The 16948-nt window shown below is 33.7% G+C and overlaps 2 protein-coding genes across 2 annotated transcripts; one reads left to right on the top strand and one right to left on the bottom strand.

Moving 5' to 3' along the window:
- Positions 1-187: 187 nt before the first annotated feature.
- LOC144572773 (uncharacterized) lies at positions 188-936 on the bottom strand. The gene is made up of 2 exons (XM_078322449.1): positions 772-936; positions 188-673 (listed from the first exon to the last, which is right to left on the bottom strand). The coding sequence occupies exons 1-2, from the start codon at positions 934-936 to the stop codon at positions 188-190; spliced, it is 651 nt and encodes a 216-aa protein (XP_078178575.1).
- A 3272-nt stretch (positions 937-4208) lies between these two features.
- On the top strand, positions 4209-13093 carry LOC144572165 (nucleolar complex-associated protein 3-like). The gene is made up of 14 exons (XM_078321603.1): positions 4209-4286; positions 4784-4942; positions 5406-5569; positions 5860-6062; positions 7094-7302; positions 7513-7615; positions 7737-7900; positions 8035-8173; positions 8323-8499; positions 9074-9210; positions 9803-10135; positions 10635-10774; positions 11673-11770; positions 12340-13093. Exons 2-14 carry the CDS (start codon positions 4788-4790, stop codon positions 12892-12894), a joined length of 2577 nt encoding a protein of 858 aa, XP_078177729.1. The 5' UTR covers positions 4209-4286; positions 4784-4787; the 3' UTR covers positions 12895-13093.
- The last annotated feature ends 3855 nt before the right edge of the window (positions 13094-16948 follow it).

Here is a 16948-nt window from a genome sequence, read left to right as displayed (position 1 = left end):
AGTCTCCCCCACGCACCTTCTCTGTTTTTTTTCGTTCCAGTCAGATCTTCCTCCAGCACCACTCCTTCCCTTCCATTGTTTCGGTTTTAGATGGGGATGGAGAAACCAGCACCTCTCATGTGTATGCCCCTCCTTCTTACAGTATGTACATCTCTCAATTTCACTCCGATTTGAGTAATTTTGGGAACTAGGGTTTTTCCCGAAATTGGGGAAATTTGATTTTTTTGGTAGCGGCAAGGCCGTGGGTCTCAGGTCCTTCGTGAGAAATGACTTGTGGACCGCCCATGGCCTCTCTTCTACTTTCCTCCTGTTGAATCATGTTTTTAATTTGAGAGTAAGAAGGGAGAGGGATTGTGTTCATAATTTGAGCTCGCACGGCTTCATAACTTGGGTTTAATCCCGCAAGGTATTCGAAGATATCATCTTCTTCTTCTCTTTTTCTGATTATGGCAAGATCGGTAGTTTGCGGCCGATATGATCGAAGCTCGTATTTTTTCTTTTGAAGAGCACCAAGGTACTCTACATGCTTTCTCTCGCCTTGTTTTTCTTGTTGGATTTCTAGTTTTAGTTGATAGATGCGAGAATAGTTATTTTCTTGGCCGTACATGGCCTTCACGGCTTCCCATAGCTCGAAGGCTGTGTCGGGGAGAAGGAATAGTTCAGCAATGGATGACTCCATAGAATTTGTGAGCCAAGTTATAATTTTATCATTTTGTGTTCGCCATTTTCGCATTGCCTTTTTTCGGTTTCGGTCAGCTCAAGCAGGTTTACAATTTTTGGTTCTTTATTTTCTCCCGTGATATATTCTCGCATCTCTTGACTGCTGAGCGCTCTTGCTGCAGCCTTTGCCCAGGTGAGGTAATTTCTCCCATTGAGCAGTGTATTTGTAAGCTTGGAGGCATTGTTGGTAGCTTCATGTTGCCCCTCTTGAGCCATTTGCTCTTTGCTGATTTTTCGGTTTATGAATTTTCTTTCTGTTGAGATACCAGTTTACTGGTACGCAACGAATTTTTTCGGTCACAGAAACTAATGCTCTGATACCATGTTGAGTTTTGAGATGCAAATATGAGGAGAATTTTTGAATTATTTTTTTTTATATTTTTACAAGTCTGGTGTTTCCCTTTTATACATGCCTATCTCGATTTACCGTTGGTACTCAGACAGTGGTACCTAACGGTACAATCATTTAATTATCCTATTTACACTTTAGCCCTTTTTTCCTTATTTTACATTATTACCCTTCTATTCTTCAATTATTCTCAACAATAGGTTACTTTCTAATAATGTAATTTAGGTTGTTTTCTAGTTTTCTGTTGTAGCAAGATTAAGAATTTTGTAGCTCGAATTTTATTTGATGAATAGACTATGGGTCTCTCCAAAAAAAAAAAAAAAACTTACAAGCTAGAAGCCTAGAACATACACTTATGCCCCAATCCAGTTCAATCCAAATTTAAATTGGATTCTAACATCATCAATTATTTAATTAAATCATAGTCTTGCTGATGCAATTTAGCGATTAACATATATATTTACTAAAAATCATTCTAGAAAATCTGAGATCTAAACATTTTTTTTTTCTGTGAGAAATTATTTCTTTTATTAATTTTTTTCTTTATTAACTTTGAATTAATGGACATAGATAATAAAGAGAGTAGAAGGGTAAACTAGATATTTATTATTTAATAAGAAAATTTTCTCTCACAAATCAATATTGTAATAGCTTAGTTAAAAATAGCACTCTTCTTTTTTAGTAGAACTACGGTGCTCTTAAGCTCACCAAAATTTTGGTGAGCTTAACTCTAAAACTCATCAAATCGATTTCAAATGACGAATCCGAACCGTTGAAACCCGCCTACCTTACGTGTGATGCATCTACATGTGAAATTTTTAAACATTCGAATTAATTTAGTATAAAGTCAAGCGGTCAAAAAACGTTCAAAAAATGAATGCACTAAAATTAATTTATTAACCTTCTAATTTTGACCGCTTAACTTTATACTAAATTAATTCGAATGTTTAAAAATTTCACATGTAGATGCATCACATGTAAGGTAGGCGGGTTTCAACGGTTCGGATTCGTCATTTGAAATCGATTTGATGAGTTTTAGAGTTAAACTCACCAAAACTTTGGTAAGCTTAAGAGCACCCTAGTTCTACTCCTTTTTTGTGTGGTGAAATTGTACGTAACATAATGAGTAATTTGAACTTTTAATTGTATGGAACATAATCAATAATTTTTCTTATTAAATAAATTATATGTAATTAATGCAAATTCATAAATCTATATATATGGAAGGAAATAAAAATCCAAATAAGACTGCATTGACTGATCTTGTGTAGTTTTTTTTATCTTGCTTTTATTACGTTGCTTGAGCAACAATAAACCGATTTTTTTATTAATAGAAAATAAATAAATAAAATATCGAAATACAACATAACTTTTGGATTTTGTCGAAAACTAAGTAGAACGGGTTGTGTAAACCCGTTCCACCGGACGGGTCTAATTATCCCGTCCGGTTAATTAATAGTTAGCGTTAAACTCAGCGGAGGAAAAAAAAAAAACAAAATCCGGACGGTATGCTTCAACCCGTCCCAGATCAAAAAAAAAAAAAGAAAAAAAAGAAATCCGGATGGGTTATGTAACCCCGTCCAGGATTTGAAAGTTTAAATATTATATTATTATATTATATTATATTATTATATTATATTATTATATATATTATATTATTTTTTTGTTTTTTATATTATATTTTTTGTTTTTTATATTATATTATTATTAATATACTTATATATGTATTATGTTATGAATAGAACTAGTTTAGTTGTGCTTAAGCTCACCAGAGTATTTGGTGAGCTTAACTCCAAAACTTATTAAATCGGTTTCAAATGACGAATTCAAACCATTAGAACCTGCCTATCTTGCGAGTGATGCGTCTACATGTGAAAATTTTAAACAGTTGAATTAATTTAGTATAAAGTCAATCGGTCAAAATTACAAGGTTAATAAATTAATTTTAGTGCATTTATTTTTTGAACGTTTTTTTACCGCTTGACTTTATACTAAATTAATTCGAACGTTTAAAACTAGGGTGTTCTTAAGCTCACCAAAGTGTTTGGTGAGCTTAACTTCAAAATCGATCAAATTGGTTTCAAATGATGAATTCGAACCGTTGAAATCCGCCTATCTTACGAGTGATGCATCTACATGTGAAAATTTTAAACGTTCGAATTAATTTAGTATAAAGTCAAGCGGTAAAAAAGCGTTCAAAAAATAAATGCACTAAAATTAATTTATTAACCTTGTAATTTTGACCGATTGACTTTATACTAAATTAATTCAACTGTTTAAAATTTTCACATGTAGACGCATCACTCGCAAGATAGGTAGGTTCTAATGGTTTGAATTCGTCATTTGAAACCGATTTAATAAGTTTTGGAGTTAAGCTCACCAAACACTCTGGTGAGCTTAAGCACAACTAAACTAGTTCTATTCATAACATAATATATATATAAGTATATTAATAATAATATAATATAAAAAAAATATAATATAATATAAAAAACAAAAAATAATATAATATATATAAAATCATAATATAATATAATAATATAATAATATAATATAATAATATAATAATATAATAATATAATATAATAATATAATATAATAATATAATATTTAAACTTTCAAATCTGGACGGGGTTACATAACCCGTCCGGATTTTTTTTTTTTTTTTTTTCTTTGATCTGAGACGGGTTGAAGCATACCGTCCGGATTTTGTTTTTTTTTCCTCCGCTGAGTTTAACGCTAACTATTAATTAACCGGACGGGATAATTAGACCCGTCCGGTGGGACGGATTTACACAACCCGTTCTACTCAGTTTTCGACAAAATTCAAAAGTTATGTTGTATTTCAATATTTTATTTATTTATTTTCTATTAATAAAAAAATCGGCAACAATAAAGCCTTTTCTTTTAATAAAAAATGTCATTAATTATACGTAAATCCACGATGACCCGTATGTTATGGTCCACCGGGGTCCGGTTTTCTAGATAAAACCATCCCGGTTAATGAAAAGTTTACGGTTCTTTTATCTTTATAACGAACCAGACCGAAAACAGTCCTCTCCGGTTTATTGCCGGACCGCCCGTTAAACCCTCGTGTCTCCGGGTTTAATATTTTCCAGCCTTGAACCCTCGTCTCTCAGCGTATTTGTAGAAAATATTTTCCAGCCTTAAACCCTCGTCTCTCAGCGTTCTTCCGACTTCCTGCGGCGCCTCTGAGGTACGGTTGTATTACCCCCATCCGGCAACCCCCGGACTTTTAAATTTCGCCAAATGAATTCGCCTATGGAATTGAACCTTACTTTCGGGTATCAAGAGAAACTGCCGCTCATAGATTTATCTCTTATGATACAAGGACTAAGGTTCATTCCTAGGAATATATGTAGTTGACTATTGCAGGGTGCTGAGCAGAATTGGTGTATCTGTAATATGGTGTAATATGGTGGAATAGTTTGCTTGATATATGCTTCGTTTTGTGCAAGAAAAATAGGCTCAAGGCTGAAGCAGTTTTATCACTAACAATCAATATAGTCCAAGTGCCAGACATTTAGACAAGGATGATTTTTAGAGGAATTAGTGCTCAAGGATAAAGTGCTCGCTATACTGGTGTTTTGAAATTGGCTGTACCAGGGACACACCATTAATCCCGTGAATGCAGAAGTGAAAACTTTAATTTATTATTTACTACCTTTTTCTGAATTTAATGTCTCCCTGTAGGATAATGGGGAAAAGGAAAAATGTTATCCTGCCTCCAGCTCTCCCACCCGAAACGCCGGATGAAGAATTTCAAATATCTGATGAGGATATGGAGTTTTTCTCAGAAAATCCCAAATTCACCAATTTTTTGACCCGTATTGATAAAAAGCAGATTGACAGGTAGGTTGTTACTGTTTGATGTAATATGTACAATTTTCGGGAACTTGTATGCCTGCATAGTGCATACCCCTGAGATTATCATTTTCATAGGTGCTGCATAGTGGTGCATTTGTTTGTGTTGAGACTGGTGGCATGTTTAGTACCACCTACATTACCAGTTTTGCCGAATTATGTTGGAACAGTCTTAATAAAAAAAATCACTCTGTTTTAGAAATGCCTGCATACCTTCTTGCTATTTTGTATGACATCCTTTAGGTTGTAGTACGTCAATCATGACTTCATTAGAAATGGAGTTTCTTTTTATTCTAAAGCTCCATCTAATAGACTGACCTTAATGTACCATACTGGTACATAATGCTATGCAAAGTTGCAAACAGTACTCAAATTGTTGGTGTCGAGGTTGTTTTTGTTCTTTTTATATAATTTTGTTTCACTGAATCTGAAACTAAGTTTGGTCTTGAAGGCATGTAACCCGAGTGGCAAACAAGTCTGAAGATGAGGTAGAGAGGCTTTATGAAAGGAAAAACAGAAATGCAGCTCCATTAGATTCACTGGAAAATGACTATGTCGACCCAGTTGATGCGCTTCCTATTAAGACATTGGATGGGAAGCTACAATATAGGACAAGTATGAAATCTTTTAAACATTAATTTTGTCAATGTGATTTTTGTGAAATGTTTATTTTTTATACTTCATCATTTGCATCATCATGATCACGATCATCATTGTACAATTTTTTACTTGTTGTACAGGCCTTCTGTTGCATGATAGGAAGTGCAAGCATGAATCTATGATTTTAAATAAACATTATTTGAACAGAAGAAAAAATGACCTAATCTGTAATGTATGAGTAATGTCTGTATCATACTTGTACATACCTTATTATATTTGCTATTTTTTTGTTAATTTCAATTTAGACAAGAAGGTGAGTACTAGGGAAGGAAAAGCAGACACAGAATCAGCTGAAGAAGATGATGATTCAAAGAGCGGCACAATCCGGCTCACAAAAGCTGAGAGACGTGTAAAGTTAAAGAAGGAGAGAAAGGATACTAAAAAGCTAAACAAAGATGAAGATATAGCGCCCGACTCACCAAAAGAAAAATTACAGTCAGAAGTTTTGGTAATATGCTTTTCTAATTTGTTTGTTATTATCATTGTTATTATTGTTATAAGTTTTTTTGTCAGTGTACCTATTTAGTTTTGTTGTTGTTTTTCACTTGTTATCAGTGTTCTAAATAGCTAGCTATAGCGGTTTTGGACCTAGAAAGCTAAGCTACGGGGTAAAACTGCGCTAATCAAGCTACGGCCGCTATAGCGCTAATAGCGGTTCGCTATAGCGTGTAGCGCGTAGCGGCAATAGTGGTCCGCTATGCTACATGGGCTTATGATTTTGCAATTTTAATGGGCGTTAATGTCCAGATGGTTTTTTTTTTTTACTTTATCAAACTATATCAATATAATGGAACATGTGCGGGCTATACCGATATATCAATTAAATTTTGTATTATGCATTATTGTTGGGTTTTCCAAAAATGAAAAATTAAAACAATGCCTAGGGACCTTGTTCGTGAGAAATTGAACTTCAATATGAATATTATAACTTCTGAATCAATTTGGTGTTTTTTTTTCTCGATGAGACATGTTTACTATTAGTAGAAATATAAAATATAATTTTTGAAATAAGAAAACGCTATTTATGATAGTTTCCGCTATAGCTGCGCTATTTGCTAAAGTTTTTTTTTTTTGTCTCCCCGCTATGCCGCTATAAACGCTATTTAGAACCTTGCTTGTTATAATGAGGGTATATGAAAAGTTTGTTTCAACAGATAAAAAGAGTCATTTTGTATTCTATTCATATTGGAAAATCAAGAAATTTTGATGATGCGGCACTGTTAAATGCTATTGGAGAAAATTTACAAGTTTTTTTATTTTGTAATTGTAACTGGTGAAAATGAGCTTGTCATTTTGCCGTACCTGTACAGGTACTGGATGAGGGTTGAGATTTCATGTCCATACTTGTATTCTGCAGGCTTTGTGATACTATGAAAAATCCTTACATTTTAGGAAGCTTTTATTTTTTCTAACAAGATTATATGGATGTTTTATGATTTTTGGGTATATACATAATAAATATCTTTATTCTATACACAGAAAGAAGTAGAAGAAGAAATTTCTGCTGAAGAATCATTTGGAATGAAAAAGATAAAATTGGCCGAGATAGGGACAGCCTTGCTTGAGGACCCGGAAGGTAATATCAGATCTTTGAGGGACCTTTTGCAAATTTGCGAAGACAGAGATCCTGAAGTTATAAAGCTCGGTCTTATGTCAATGCTAGCTGTTTTTAAAGATATAATACCTAGGTAAAGTAATTTTTACTTTTTTTCTTAGTTAGTGTTGATTGAGTTTGGATTGTCTCGTCTTTGTTGGTTTCTTAAATTGAAATTTCACCATAGAAAAAAGGATAAAAGAAAAAAATATATCTTGCTAATGGGACACTCATAAACCAAGACTGATAATTTTTTTGATTAGTTTTCTAAATGAACTGAGATTTTTCTTATTATTGTTTTCAGTTATCGGATAAGGGAACTTACTGAAAAGGAGCTAGCAATGCAAGTCTCAGAAGCTGTACGAAAGACACGCTATTATGAATATACCCTTTTGCGCTCTTACAAGGTCTCTTTTTCACCACAAAATTGATGGTTAGCCTGTAATGCGTGTATAAAGAGAATGCTTAATATTCTCATTGTTTTGTTTTTCATGAATCTTTTATATTTTTGCAAAATTATTTACTCAGGCCTATCTGCAAAAGCTAGTAGCATTACAGAAGAAGCCTGTTTTCAAGCAAGTTGCAGTACGGTGTATGTGCACTCTATTAGAAGTGGCCCCACACTTTAATTTTTGTGAGACTGTATTGGCTGGTACCATCAGGAACATTAGCTCTTCAGATGATGTCATCAGGTGCAAAGTTAAAAGGAAAAGGAAAAATACAAAACTAGCACACTAATGTTTTCTATTATTTTCTATAGTTTTGTTTGTTTATAGATAATCAAGTAAAGTTTTTTTAATTACTTATTTAAAATTATTTGATTTAGGAAATTGTGTTGTGAAGCAATCAAGTCTTTGTTTAAGAATGAAGGAAAGCATGGAGGTGAAGGAACTGTGCGTGCAGTGCGACTCATTGCACAGCTAGTCAAGTCACGTGATTGCCATTTACATCCTGATAGCATATATGTGTGTAATAACAAGCTTTTATGATTTTGGTTCAATTTTTAATTATTTTGGGGGAGGGTCATGTTCAACAAAGTCGAAGTAGAATGTATCAACATGGATTCATTGAATTTTCCTTGTAACCAGCATTTTTGTTGTTACATATTGTATAGGTTTTTCTGTCTCTGAGATTTGACGAAGATCTGGGGAAGCCTGAAAACAAAACTGAAGAAAAGAACAAATTTAAGAAAAATAAAAAAGGAAATAAACAGGAGGATCCAATGAAACTGTTGCAACCTAGTGAGAGGAAGAAGAGCAGACAGGAGTTGATTGCTAAGACAAGAGAAGAGGTAACTTTCTCTCCAGAATCCTTGTACTAGATGCTAATACTTCACTGGTCAGACCTGTCACTGATATATTACTGTGAAAAACCACTGGTTGATATATTTATTGACTATGTTACCAAGATACGATGGTTATACTGCCAAACCTCTCTGTCAGATCAGTATCTAATACAGTATGCAAGCGAATGCATGTTCAATACTTATAATTTTTTAATATTTATTTTCAAGCTGATATGAATACAAGTATTGATGGACTAATGGTCACACCAGTAGCCTCATTTGGACTCCAGTTACTGCAATGGGAAACTCTGGGTAACCCGTTCCTTTTTATAAGGGAATGCAGGAGGCTTTGTTGAAACTGCCCTTGTGGGACTAATCTTGTTGGTCTTGTGTTGGTAATTCCATATATATGTACTGCTCCAGGCCAATGAGATTTTCTTTGACTGTTGAATTAGTAGATAACACTTTGCCAGCTTGTGTTTCATTTCTTTTACGGTTTTAATGATTGCAGGCCATGATAGCATGGGATGATAATGTTGATGCCAGTAAAATTGATGACTATGTTTATCTTTTTGGTTAGGTTTATGCAGATTACAGAGCAGTTTCTTTTGCCCCTGGCTCAAAGGAGAGACAAAGGATGCAATCTGACACACTTTCAGCTGTTTTTGAAACTTATTTCCGTATTTTAAAGCATGCTGTCGATTCTTCTGATCCTAGGTTTCATTCTTTACTATATGTATTGTTTTTCTTTCATTTTTTTTTTTGCATTTCATGACAGCCTAATAGAAAAACTAATAGTTGTGCTTGGAAAACATGAAATATTTTGTTATTGGATCCAAAAAGTATGGTGTGTGCCTCTTAAGAGATCAAGTATCTATGTATACCCTGCAAAAGAAGTATCTTATATACCCTACCAATCAGTGCATGTAAATATCATGCATGTCCTTACTGTCTTAAACCTACTCTTTTCCTACTGTACTTGTAGAGCAATAAGCAGGTGTTAGGCATCTTTTAAAGTAAATGGGGAAGAGAGGTTTTCATTGATGTTTTCTTCAATAGTTTGCAGGGGACTGCTTGATATATCCAATGTTTTTTATGGCATGGTTAAATTTTGTAGTTTTAGGTGTATCCTTGATATTGTGACACTTTGTACTTTGTAGTGGTACAATTGAAATTGCTTGAAAAATTATGATGATAGTATTAGTCTATTAGATGGTAAAAGATACAAAATTGGTATAATGGTCATGCTGTACCGGACCATCCAAATGTCGGTTTCCTAATTGGTAATTTTTTAATTACAAAATTCCAGGTCTGATACAGAGACGAGTAGGTCCCATGCACATCCGCTGCTTGCACCATGTTTAGATGGTCTTGGGAAATTCTCTCATTTAATTGACCTTGACTTCATGGCTGACCTCATGTCATGCCTTAAGCAGCTCTCTGGCTTTAGTAGCGGGACACACATTCAGACAAAAACTTCTGATAGTAGTAGAAGTAACAATGGATTGACTGTGTCTGAGAGGTTGCAATGCTGTATAGTTGCATTTAAGATTATGAAGAGCAATTTGGATGCATTAAATGTTGATTTGCAAGATTTCTTCGTGCAATTGTACAACCTCCTACTTGAGTATCGGCCCCACAGGTTTCTCTCTCTCTCCACTCCCCCTCTTTTCCTCCACTATGTGTGTCTGTGTTCAAATTGTTGCTTTGGTAGGGAACTCAGGCCTCTAAATGTATTATTGTTTACCTTTTATTTTGTGTTATACCAAGTTCCCCAAGTAATTGGATTTTAGGCCTGAAGTTGGTTTTCACAAAGTCTTGATACATCAAAATTGTATCATACAGCCCATACTAGACCAAAGAATGTATATGCAAAGGAACAGTCAAAGCTAACAAGGTTTTGGTTATTCATTATATTTAGGCCAGTTCTGTTGTGGAACTTACAGTGGCGCATCCAATGTTTCCTTTGTTAACATTATTAGAGTTACAAATGCATTATTCAGTTGTGACATGTAAAATGTTCTCATATGATGTTGGACAAAAACGATAGGTTAAATTTAAAATTTCACTTTTGTTTTCAAGAAAATTATCATGATTATAGTGAGATTGATTTTAAGTATTGAAATGGAAAAAAAAAATAGGGATAAAGGAGAGGTTCTAGCAGAGGCACTAAAGACAATGCTATGGGATGGTAGGCAACATGACATGCAACGTGCAGCTGCTTTTATAAAACGTCTAGCTACCTTTTCTCTCTCCTTTGGTACAGCTGAAGCTATGTCAGGTACTCTAATCAGGATATCAGCTTGGTTAGCAGTTTTTATTAGGAGTTTAAATTGGGATATCACTAGTGGATCTAGTAAAGCCTAGCTGAAACAGAAACTCTAGCCAGGCTGCTTTGGATTTGCTTGGATTATGTTGAACTGGCTGGTTAACCTACTAAATTGTCAAAATGTTAATAATATATTAAATTTGAAACTAGTGGGCAATTGTAGCATGGCCTTCTATACTGATAAACATTCTGACTTCAATGTTTAAATGGATCAGCAGGTCATGCATGACCTGCTGGCCAAACCCACTAGGAGGTCATTTAGCATGGATCGGACAGGTCATGCTAAACCCCATCAACCTGAAGACCCAATGGTCTTGGCACCTACTGGAATTGTTTAAGCACTGTTGAGAATTACCCACGTGTTTTTCCTGTTTAATCAATCTAATCCTAGTTTAGCTCTTCAAACCTATTGGGCTTAGGTTAATTGCTGGAAGTAGTACCCAATTTTCTATCATGCAGCGATGTTTTATCATAAGCCCAACTTTATTAATGAAGGGAAAAATGTACATCTGCATTCAATTCACAGCATGACAACCAACAAAATGGTTATCAAAATCAGAAAAGTGAAATTGTGATATGTTCTTGATAGTTTAGATATGTTGTGTATTAAATTTAGTGCAAGTTGGGAATAGTTTGTTACCTATTAAGGTGCTGATAGAACTCATTTTTTTTTTAAATTGCTTGATGGATGACTAATTGATTTACAGATCACCAAGTTTGATGCACAGCCTACCTAAATTATAGAGACATTTAGTTTATAATAACTGTTTAGTCGGTTCACAGTTGTTAATTAAGTTTGATATTAATAAATATCTATGATGATTATCCTTTTGTTTTCATATATTTTTAGCCCTGGCCACACTGAAGCAACTCCTACACAAGAATACTAAATGCCGAAGTTTGTTAGAGAATGATGCTGGTGGTGGTTCCATTTCTGGTTTCATTGTGGTAAGCCAACCTTTTCTCAGAAAGAGATTGGAAGGTTAAATTTTGGCCCGCTACCAACTTTGTTCAGTTACGACAGATGCTGTGAGGGTTTGTGACCAGTGCCACCTCTAACTAGGAACTACTTTCTATTTGTTCAAAATGTTCAAGCCCGGTTCCATGTAACCAGTCTTGTGGAATTCTTGCATGTGTATTCGCCAAATGATATGCATCTCATTAGTGGAAGCGTATCCTCTGAGATAACTCAATATTTGAGTTGATGGATTTACGGGCCAGATTTTAAACGCTGCCTATTTAGATGCACGGGGGAAGTATTAATAAGAAATGGGTTACTTCAAGGTTCGTGCTGAATGGTTCATATTTTTACACGTTTTAATTCAAATGTTGAGTTATCTCAAGGGATGTGGATTCCTCATTAGTTGGGTATATAGAAAGGTCGGCCCTTTGGAGTACCACCTCATTGAATTCACATATTATATTGGCAGGATCTCACACAAATCCAATTAAGTACACTTAAGTGTGTAGTCTATCAATTTTCTCTTTTTTTATTTTTTTATTTTTTTGCTTTCTAGAAATACCAACCAGAGGTCACGGATCCCTACCTCAGTGGGGCGCTTGCTTCAGTTTTATGGGAGCTAAGCCTTCTATCAAAGCACTATGACCCTGGTGTTTCACAGATGGCCTCAAATATTCTAAGCATGGCAAATTTAAAACCAACACAAAATATTGTCAACCCCTCTTTGGTCGCCTTGAATCCAATTCAAGCATTTTGGGAGTCCACAATTGAGAAGGAATTATCTAAACCAATGAACACAAAAGTTCCCCCTTCTTTAAAACGTAAAAGGAAAAGGGAAGACAGGGAATATTTTGTTTTGGACCCAGAAAAAATGAGAAATGTTGAGAATGAAGTTATTGGAGAGGAGGAAGTAAATGTGAGGTTTGAAGAGCACTTTAAGGTCCTTGGGGGCATTTCAGAGAATGAGAGGTTGAAAGGGGAACTGAACCGTACCTGCGCATCTATTAATTTATTTGATGAGTTTTTGAGAGTGAGGGAGAAAGAGAAGAGTGTGGGGTTGAAAAGCGGAAAAAAGAAGGCTAAAGTTTTGGTAAAATGTTCTAGCTCTTGATAGATATTATGTTGTCCTAATTATTTTTTTTTAAGCAAGTGTAGGATTGTTCTCAGAATTGAGCGAGTTTATTGGTTGACACAGAATTTGTGAATGCTGTATTGTAATGATAGGATGCTGTACCATTGTTCAAGTTTTGATAAATTTTGTAAGATTACAATCATTACTTGATGTTGTACGATTAGTGTTTTTCTCTTAATGGTAAGCTGGGATCTATTGATCATATTTGGTTCCATTATGACATTCTATAGAGGGCTCAGAGCTGTGGCCTCTCCTCTTGCTCACAGCCTTTTCCCTTCGAAATTAAAATCTTCCTAAATGATCAGGGGCAGATGCAGCTTATTACATAGTAGAGTAGTTCATCAAAATTCTTGCTCTACTCTGAAAATCCAAAATTAATTTACATGAATTGGGTTTTGGACCTTCACCTTATCATGAAAAATGATATTGTCCCGGTGATGTGAGTTCAGTGATCCAATATATTTTAGCTATCTCAACAAATTAAACAGATAGCTTAATAATTCAATATATTTTAAATAGTCCAACAATACAATTTTAAAGCATCAAACCCCAACAAATTAACTAGATAGCCTTGAACAGTTTTGACCTGAAATCGGACTGAATTTGATCCGATAACAATGGAACAGCCCCCGATTCTTGTTCGTTGCATGTTCTCTCACCGCTTAGTATGGATTTTACCTAAGATTGCATGGGAATCGCTCTTGTGCTGCTACAACTGGCAACCTCGGGTAGCATGGTTTTTGTTTTTGTGATCTGGTAACGTCTGTTCTAAACTGAACGCACTAAATCAATTTATTAACGTCTATAAAAATTCAATTTTAGATGACATAAGTGGGTCAATCAAGCGCGTTTGGCACAAAACATATATTCTACCTTCCCTTTGCTTTAGTTAGTATTTCTTTTCTTTCGATAATTTGATGGGGGCTGTCAAAATTTACATCAAATAACATAAATTACATATGTTGATCTATCCATCTATCTTTAATGAATTCTTAAATAAGAAAATGCGTCCACTGCTTCAACATCTGAGAACTCACTAAAGATCAGTAATTCTCCTATCAGTATTTTCACCATATGTGAACCTCTTGCCAGATCTGATCTACCAGCATTTTTTTTTTTTTTTTTTTTTGAAATGCTTGATAGAAGCTACCAAGTTTGAAAAATAGATATAATTAGTACAACAAAATCCTAACAGTTAGATCTACCAGCATTTGTGGTGGCAATCTCTTGTCTCCGAATATGGTCTCATAGTGATGTTTCCATATTAACCAACATCCACACAGGATCGGCACAGGTCCTAGACATTTCCAATTTGTGTTTGCTGGTACTTGCAAGCTTTCGTTAGTACTTAGTAGTTGATTTTTGATTTACCATGTATGCAATTTATGTTGTGATGAAATGGGGGCGATTAAATTCTGGCGAGAAATAATATATCTCTTAAATTAATATTCAACTCTATTGTCTGGCGAGTATGTTAGTACATGATATAAATTAATTACTTTAAATACACTATTTAAAATAATTAAACGATAATGAACAATAATTTTGGGAATTTCTTTTTTTATGATTGGGTATTTCATTGATGAAATTGTACAACAATATAAGTTGGGACCGTGGATAACATAATTTAGGACTTCAGGTCATAGAAATCTTGATAATATCTTGCTAATATTATTGCGATTAACAAATTTAATTCGGAAATTTATATATTTTTTTATCTGCCAAAATCCTAAAGGTTAAGTTATGTTTTATTTTGGTGCTCGCACATTGTTTCTCATTTCTTTGTTGCGTAAAGATATTAACAACACTATTTTGACTTCATACAACGCACTAATAATACTGTCAAAATAAAATAACATGTGATTCGTGTGTTATATAAAAGATAAAACCAAATCAGTATGTCATTTGATAATATCTTTGCCCGTTTCTTTTCTTGAAATATACTTCATACTGTTCAACCACCACGACTTGCTTTGACTTCTATAAACATATACTAGTTAACCAATAGCATTAGTGTTTAATTTTTAAATCTCTCTCATTTAATGGTCCTAACTTTGTTCTGTTGCCACCTCACCTGTCTTATAACCATAAAAATATTGTAATTAACAATGCACTCATATCCTTTGAGGAAACTTGAGGCAATGTGAATTTGGATCTCAATTATATTGAATCGTGTTAATAAAATTTTATTGGTCTAATCAATCCCTTACTCTTATAATACAATTTTTAAAAAAAGGCTATTATAACATGACAACTACAATTAAGTTGAGTATCATCCAAGTGCTTAGGGTGTACTCCAATAAAAGTTCAAAGGAGGAAATTAAAAAAAATGGAGAGATATATTTTATATAACCATGGTGAAGCTTAAAAAGAAACGAGGATAACAAACCCATTTTAAGTTTCTAACGTCGTATAATTCGTTACAAAATAATGCAAGTATTTATGTAACTAATATAGAGTAAAGCTAGCGTGTGACATGCTCACCAAGAAAGTTTGGTGAGCATAACTCCAAAAGTATATCGGATCGACGTCAAATGCCAAATCCAAACCGTTGAAATCCATATACTTCATGAGTGATGCATATATATCCAAAATTTTGAAAGTTTCGAATTTATTTGCTACACGGTCAAGTGGTCAAAGAAATGAACATTTTATTATAAGTTATTTTATATATTCAATTTTTATTATTTCTTTGACCACTTGACCGTGTAGCAAATAAACTCGAAACTTTTAAAATTTTGCATGTATATGCATCACTCATGAAGTACATGAATTTCAACGGTTTGGATTTGACATTTGACGTCGATCCGATATACTTTTGGAGTTATGCTCACCAAACTTTCTTGGTGAGCATGTCACACGCTAGCTTTACTCACTAATATATGTATCGCAATTTACTGATTTACCTTAAAAAGATTTTTGTTGATGTATTATGTATATATTAACAATCCCACAGCTAAGGCCTTGAATTGGTCAAACTCTATTATTAATTTATATATTTAACCTTGCTCTTACTTATCAATTAGAAGGTAAATGGGGGCTGAAGGAGTAAAGCTAGTGTGTGCTATGGTTATTAAGAGGGTTTAGTAAGCATAATTTCAAACTCTATCAAATTGGTTTCAAACAACGAATCTAAACCGTTGAAATCGATCTATTTTACGAGTGATGAGTGTAATTGCAAAATTTTGAAATTTTCGAATATATTTAGTACAGAGTCAAGCGGTAAAAAAATTGAAGTTATAAAAGTTATTTCAATGCATTCATTTTTTTACCTCTTTATTTTGTACCAAATGAATTCGAAAATTTCAAAATTTTACATGTACATGCAACTCATGAAATAAATCGGTTTCAAAGGTTTTAATTTATTGTTTGAAGCCAATCCGATAGATTTTGGAGTTACGCTCACCAAAACACTCTTGGTGAGCATAGCACACACTAGTTTTGCTCGTAAAAGTGCTAAAAAAACTTTTTTTTAAATTCATTTTTGCAAGTTTGATTCACCTTCAACTTAAATCATAATGAGGTGTAACTACATAGCTTGAATTCCAATTTCTTTTGTTTCTCTCTCTTTATTTCCAAACATGCACGACAATAATTATTTTTGGTTGAAGATCTGTTGACAATTGACAACAAATTATAAAATACATTCGAGTCAATATGAACTAGATAGAAATCAAGACATTTTGTGTATATTTTACCATGTAGTAAATAATTTGAATTTTGCATCAATTAGTTTTTAACGCTTAGTTGAAATTTAAAATAATACTGAAATTGCACAATACTTCAAAAGTTACCCTCTATATCTGGCAACACACTTGTAAACTTATTTTCTTGGTTTTGAAAGTATTTTCATAAAAAACTGATTCAAATTTATTTTCTGCAATCATCTAAATTTGTAACAGGTAAACTTGTTTTTATAAGCATGAATGTAAAATAGCCACTACAAGGTTCTTTATACAACTTACAGGGAGAAACAAAACAGGAAGTAATCTAACAATATTACAAAAATATTCTCTATTACAATTGGTAGAAC

The sequence above is a fragment of the Carex rostrata genome, chromosome 20 (assembly GCF_964058835.1).
Source record: "Carex rostrata chromosome 20, lpCarRost1.2, whole genome shotgun sequence".
NCBI classification, from domain to species: domain Eukaryota; kingdom Viridiplantae; phylum Streptophyta; class Magnoliopsida; order Poales; family Cyperaceae; genus Carex; species Carex rostrata.
This window is presented reverse-complemented; position numbering and strand designations above follow the sequence as displayed.

What these genes read in the sequence shown, in the direction of transcription:
- LOC144572773 (XM_078322449.1), bottom strand. Translation starts at nt 936, where the DNA reads ATGGCTCAAGAGGGGCAACATGAAGCTACCAACAATGCCTCCAAGCTT. An exon ending in AAAATAAAGAACCAAAAATT is followed by an intron (nt 674 to 771) that starts GTAAACCTGCTT and finishes AATTCTATGGAG; the next exon opens with TCATCCATTGCTGAACTATT.
- LOC144572165 (XM_078321603.1), top strand. Translation starts at nt 4,788, where the DNA reads ATGGGGAAAAGGAAAAATGTTATCCTGCCTCCAGCTCTCCCACCCGAA. An exon ending in TCTTCAGATGATGTCATCAG is followed by an intron (nt 7,901 to 8,034) that starts GTGCAAAGTTAA and finishes TATTTGATTTAG; the next exon opens with GAAATTGTGTTGTGAAGCAA. An exon ending in CCATTTCTGGTTTCATTGTG is followed by an intron (nt 11,771 to 12,339) that starts GTAAGCCAACCT and finishes TTTGCTTTCTAG; the next exon opens with AAATACCAACCAGAGGTCAC.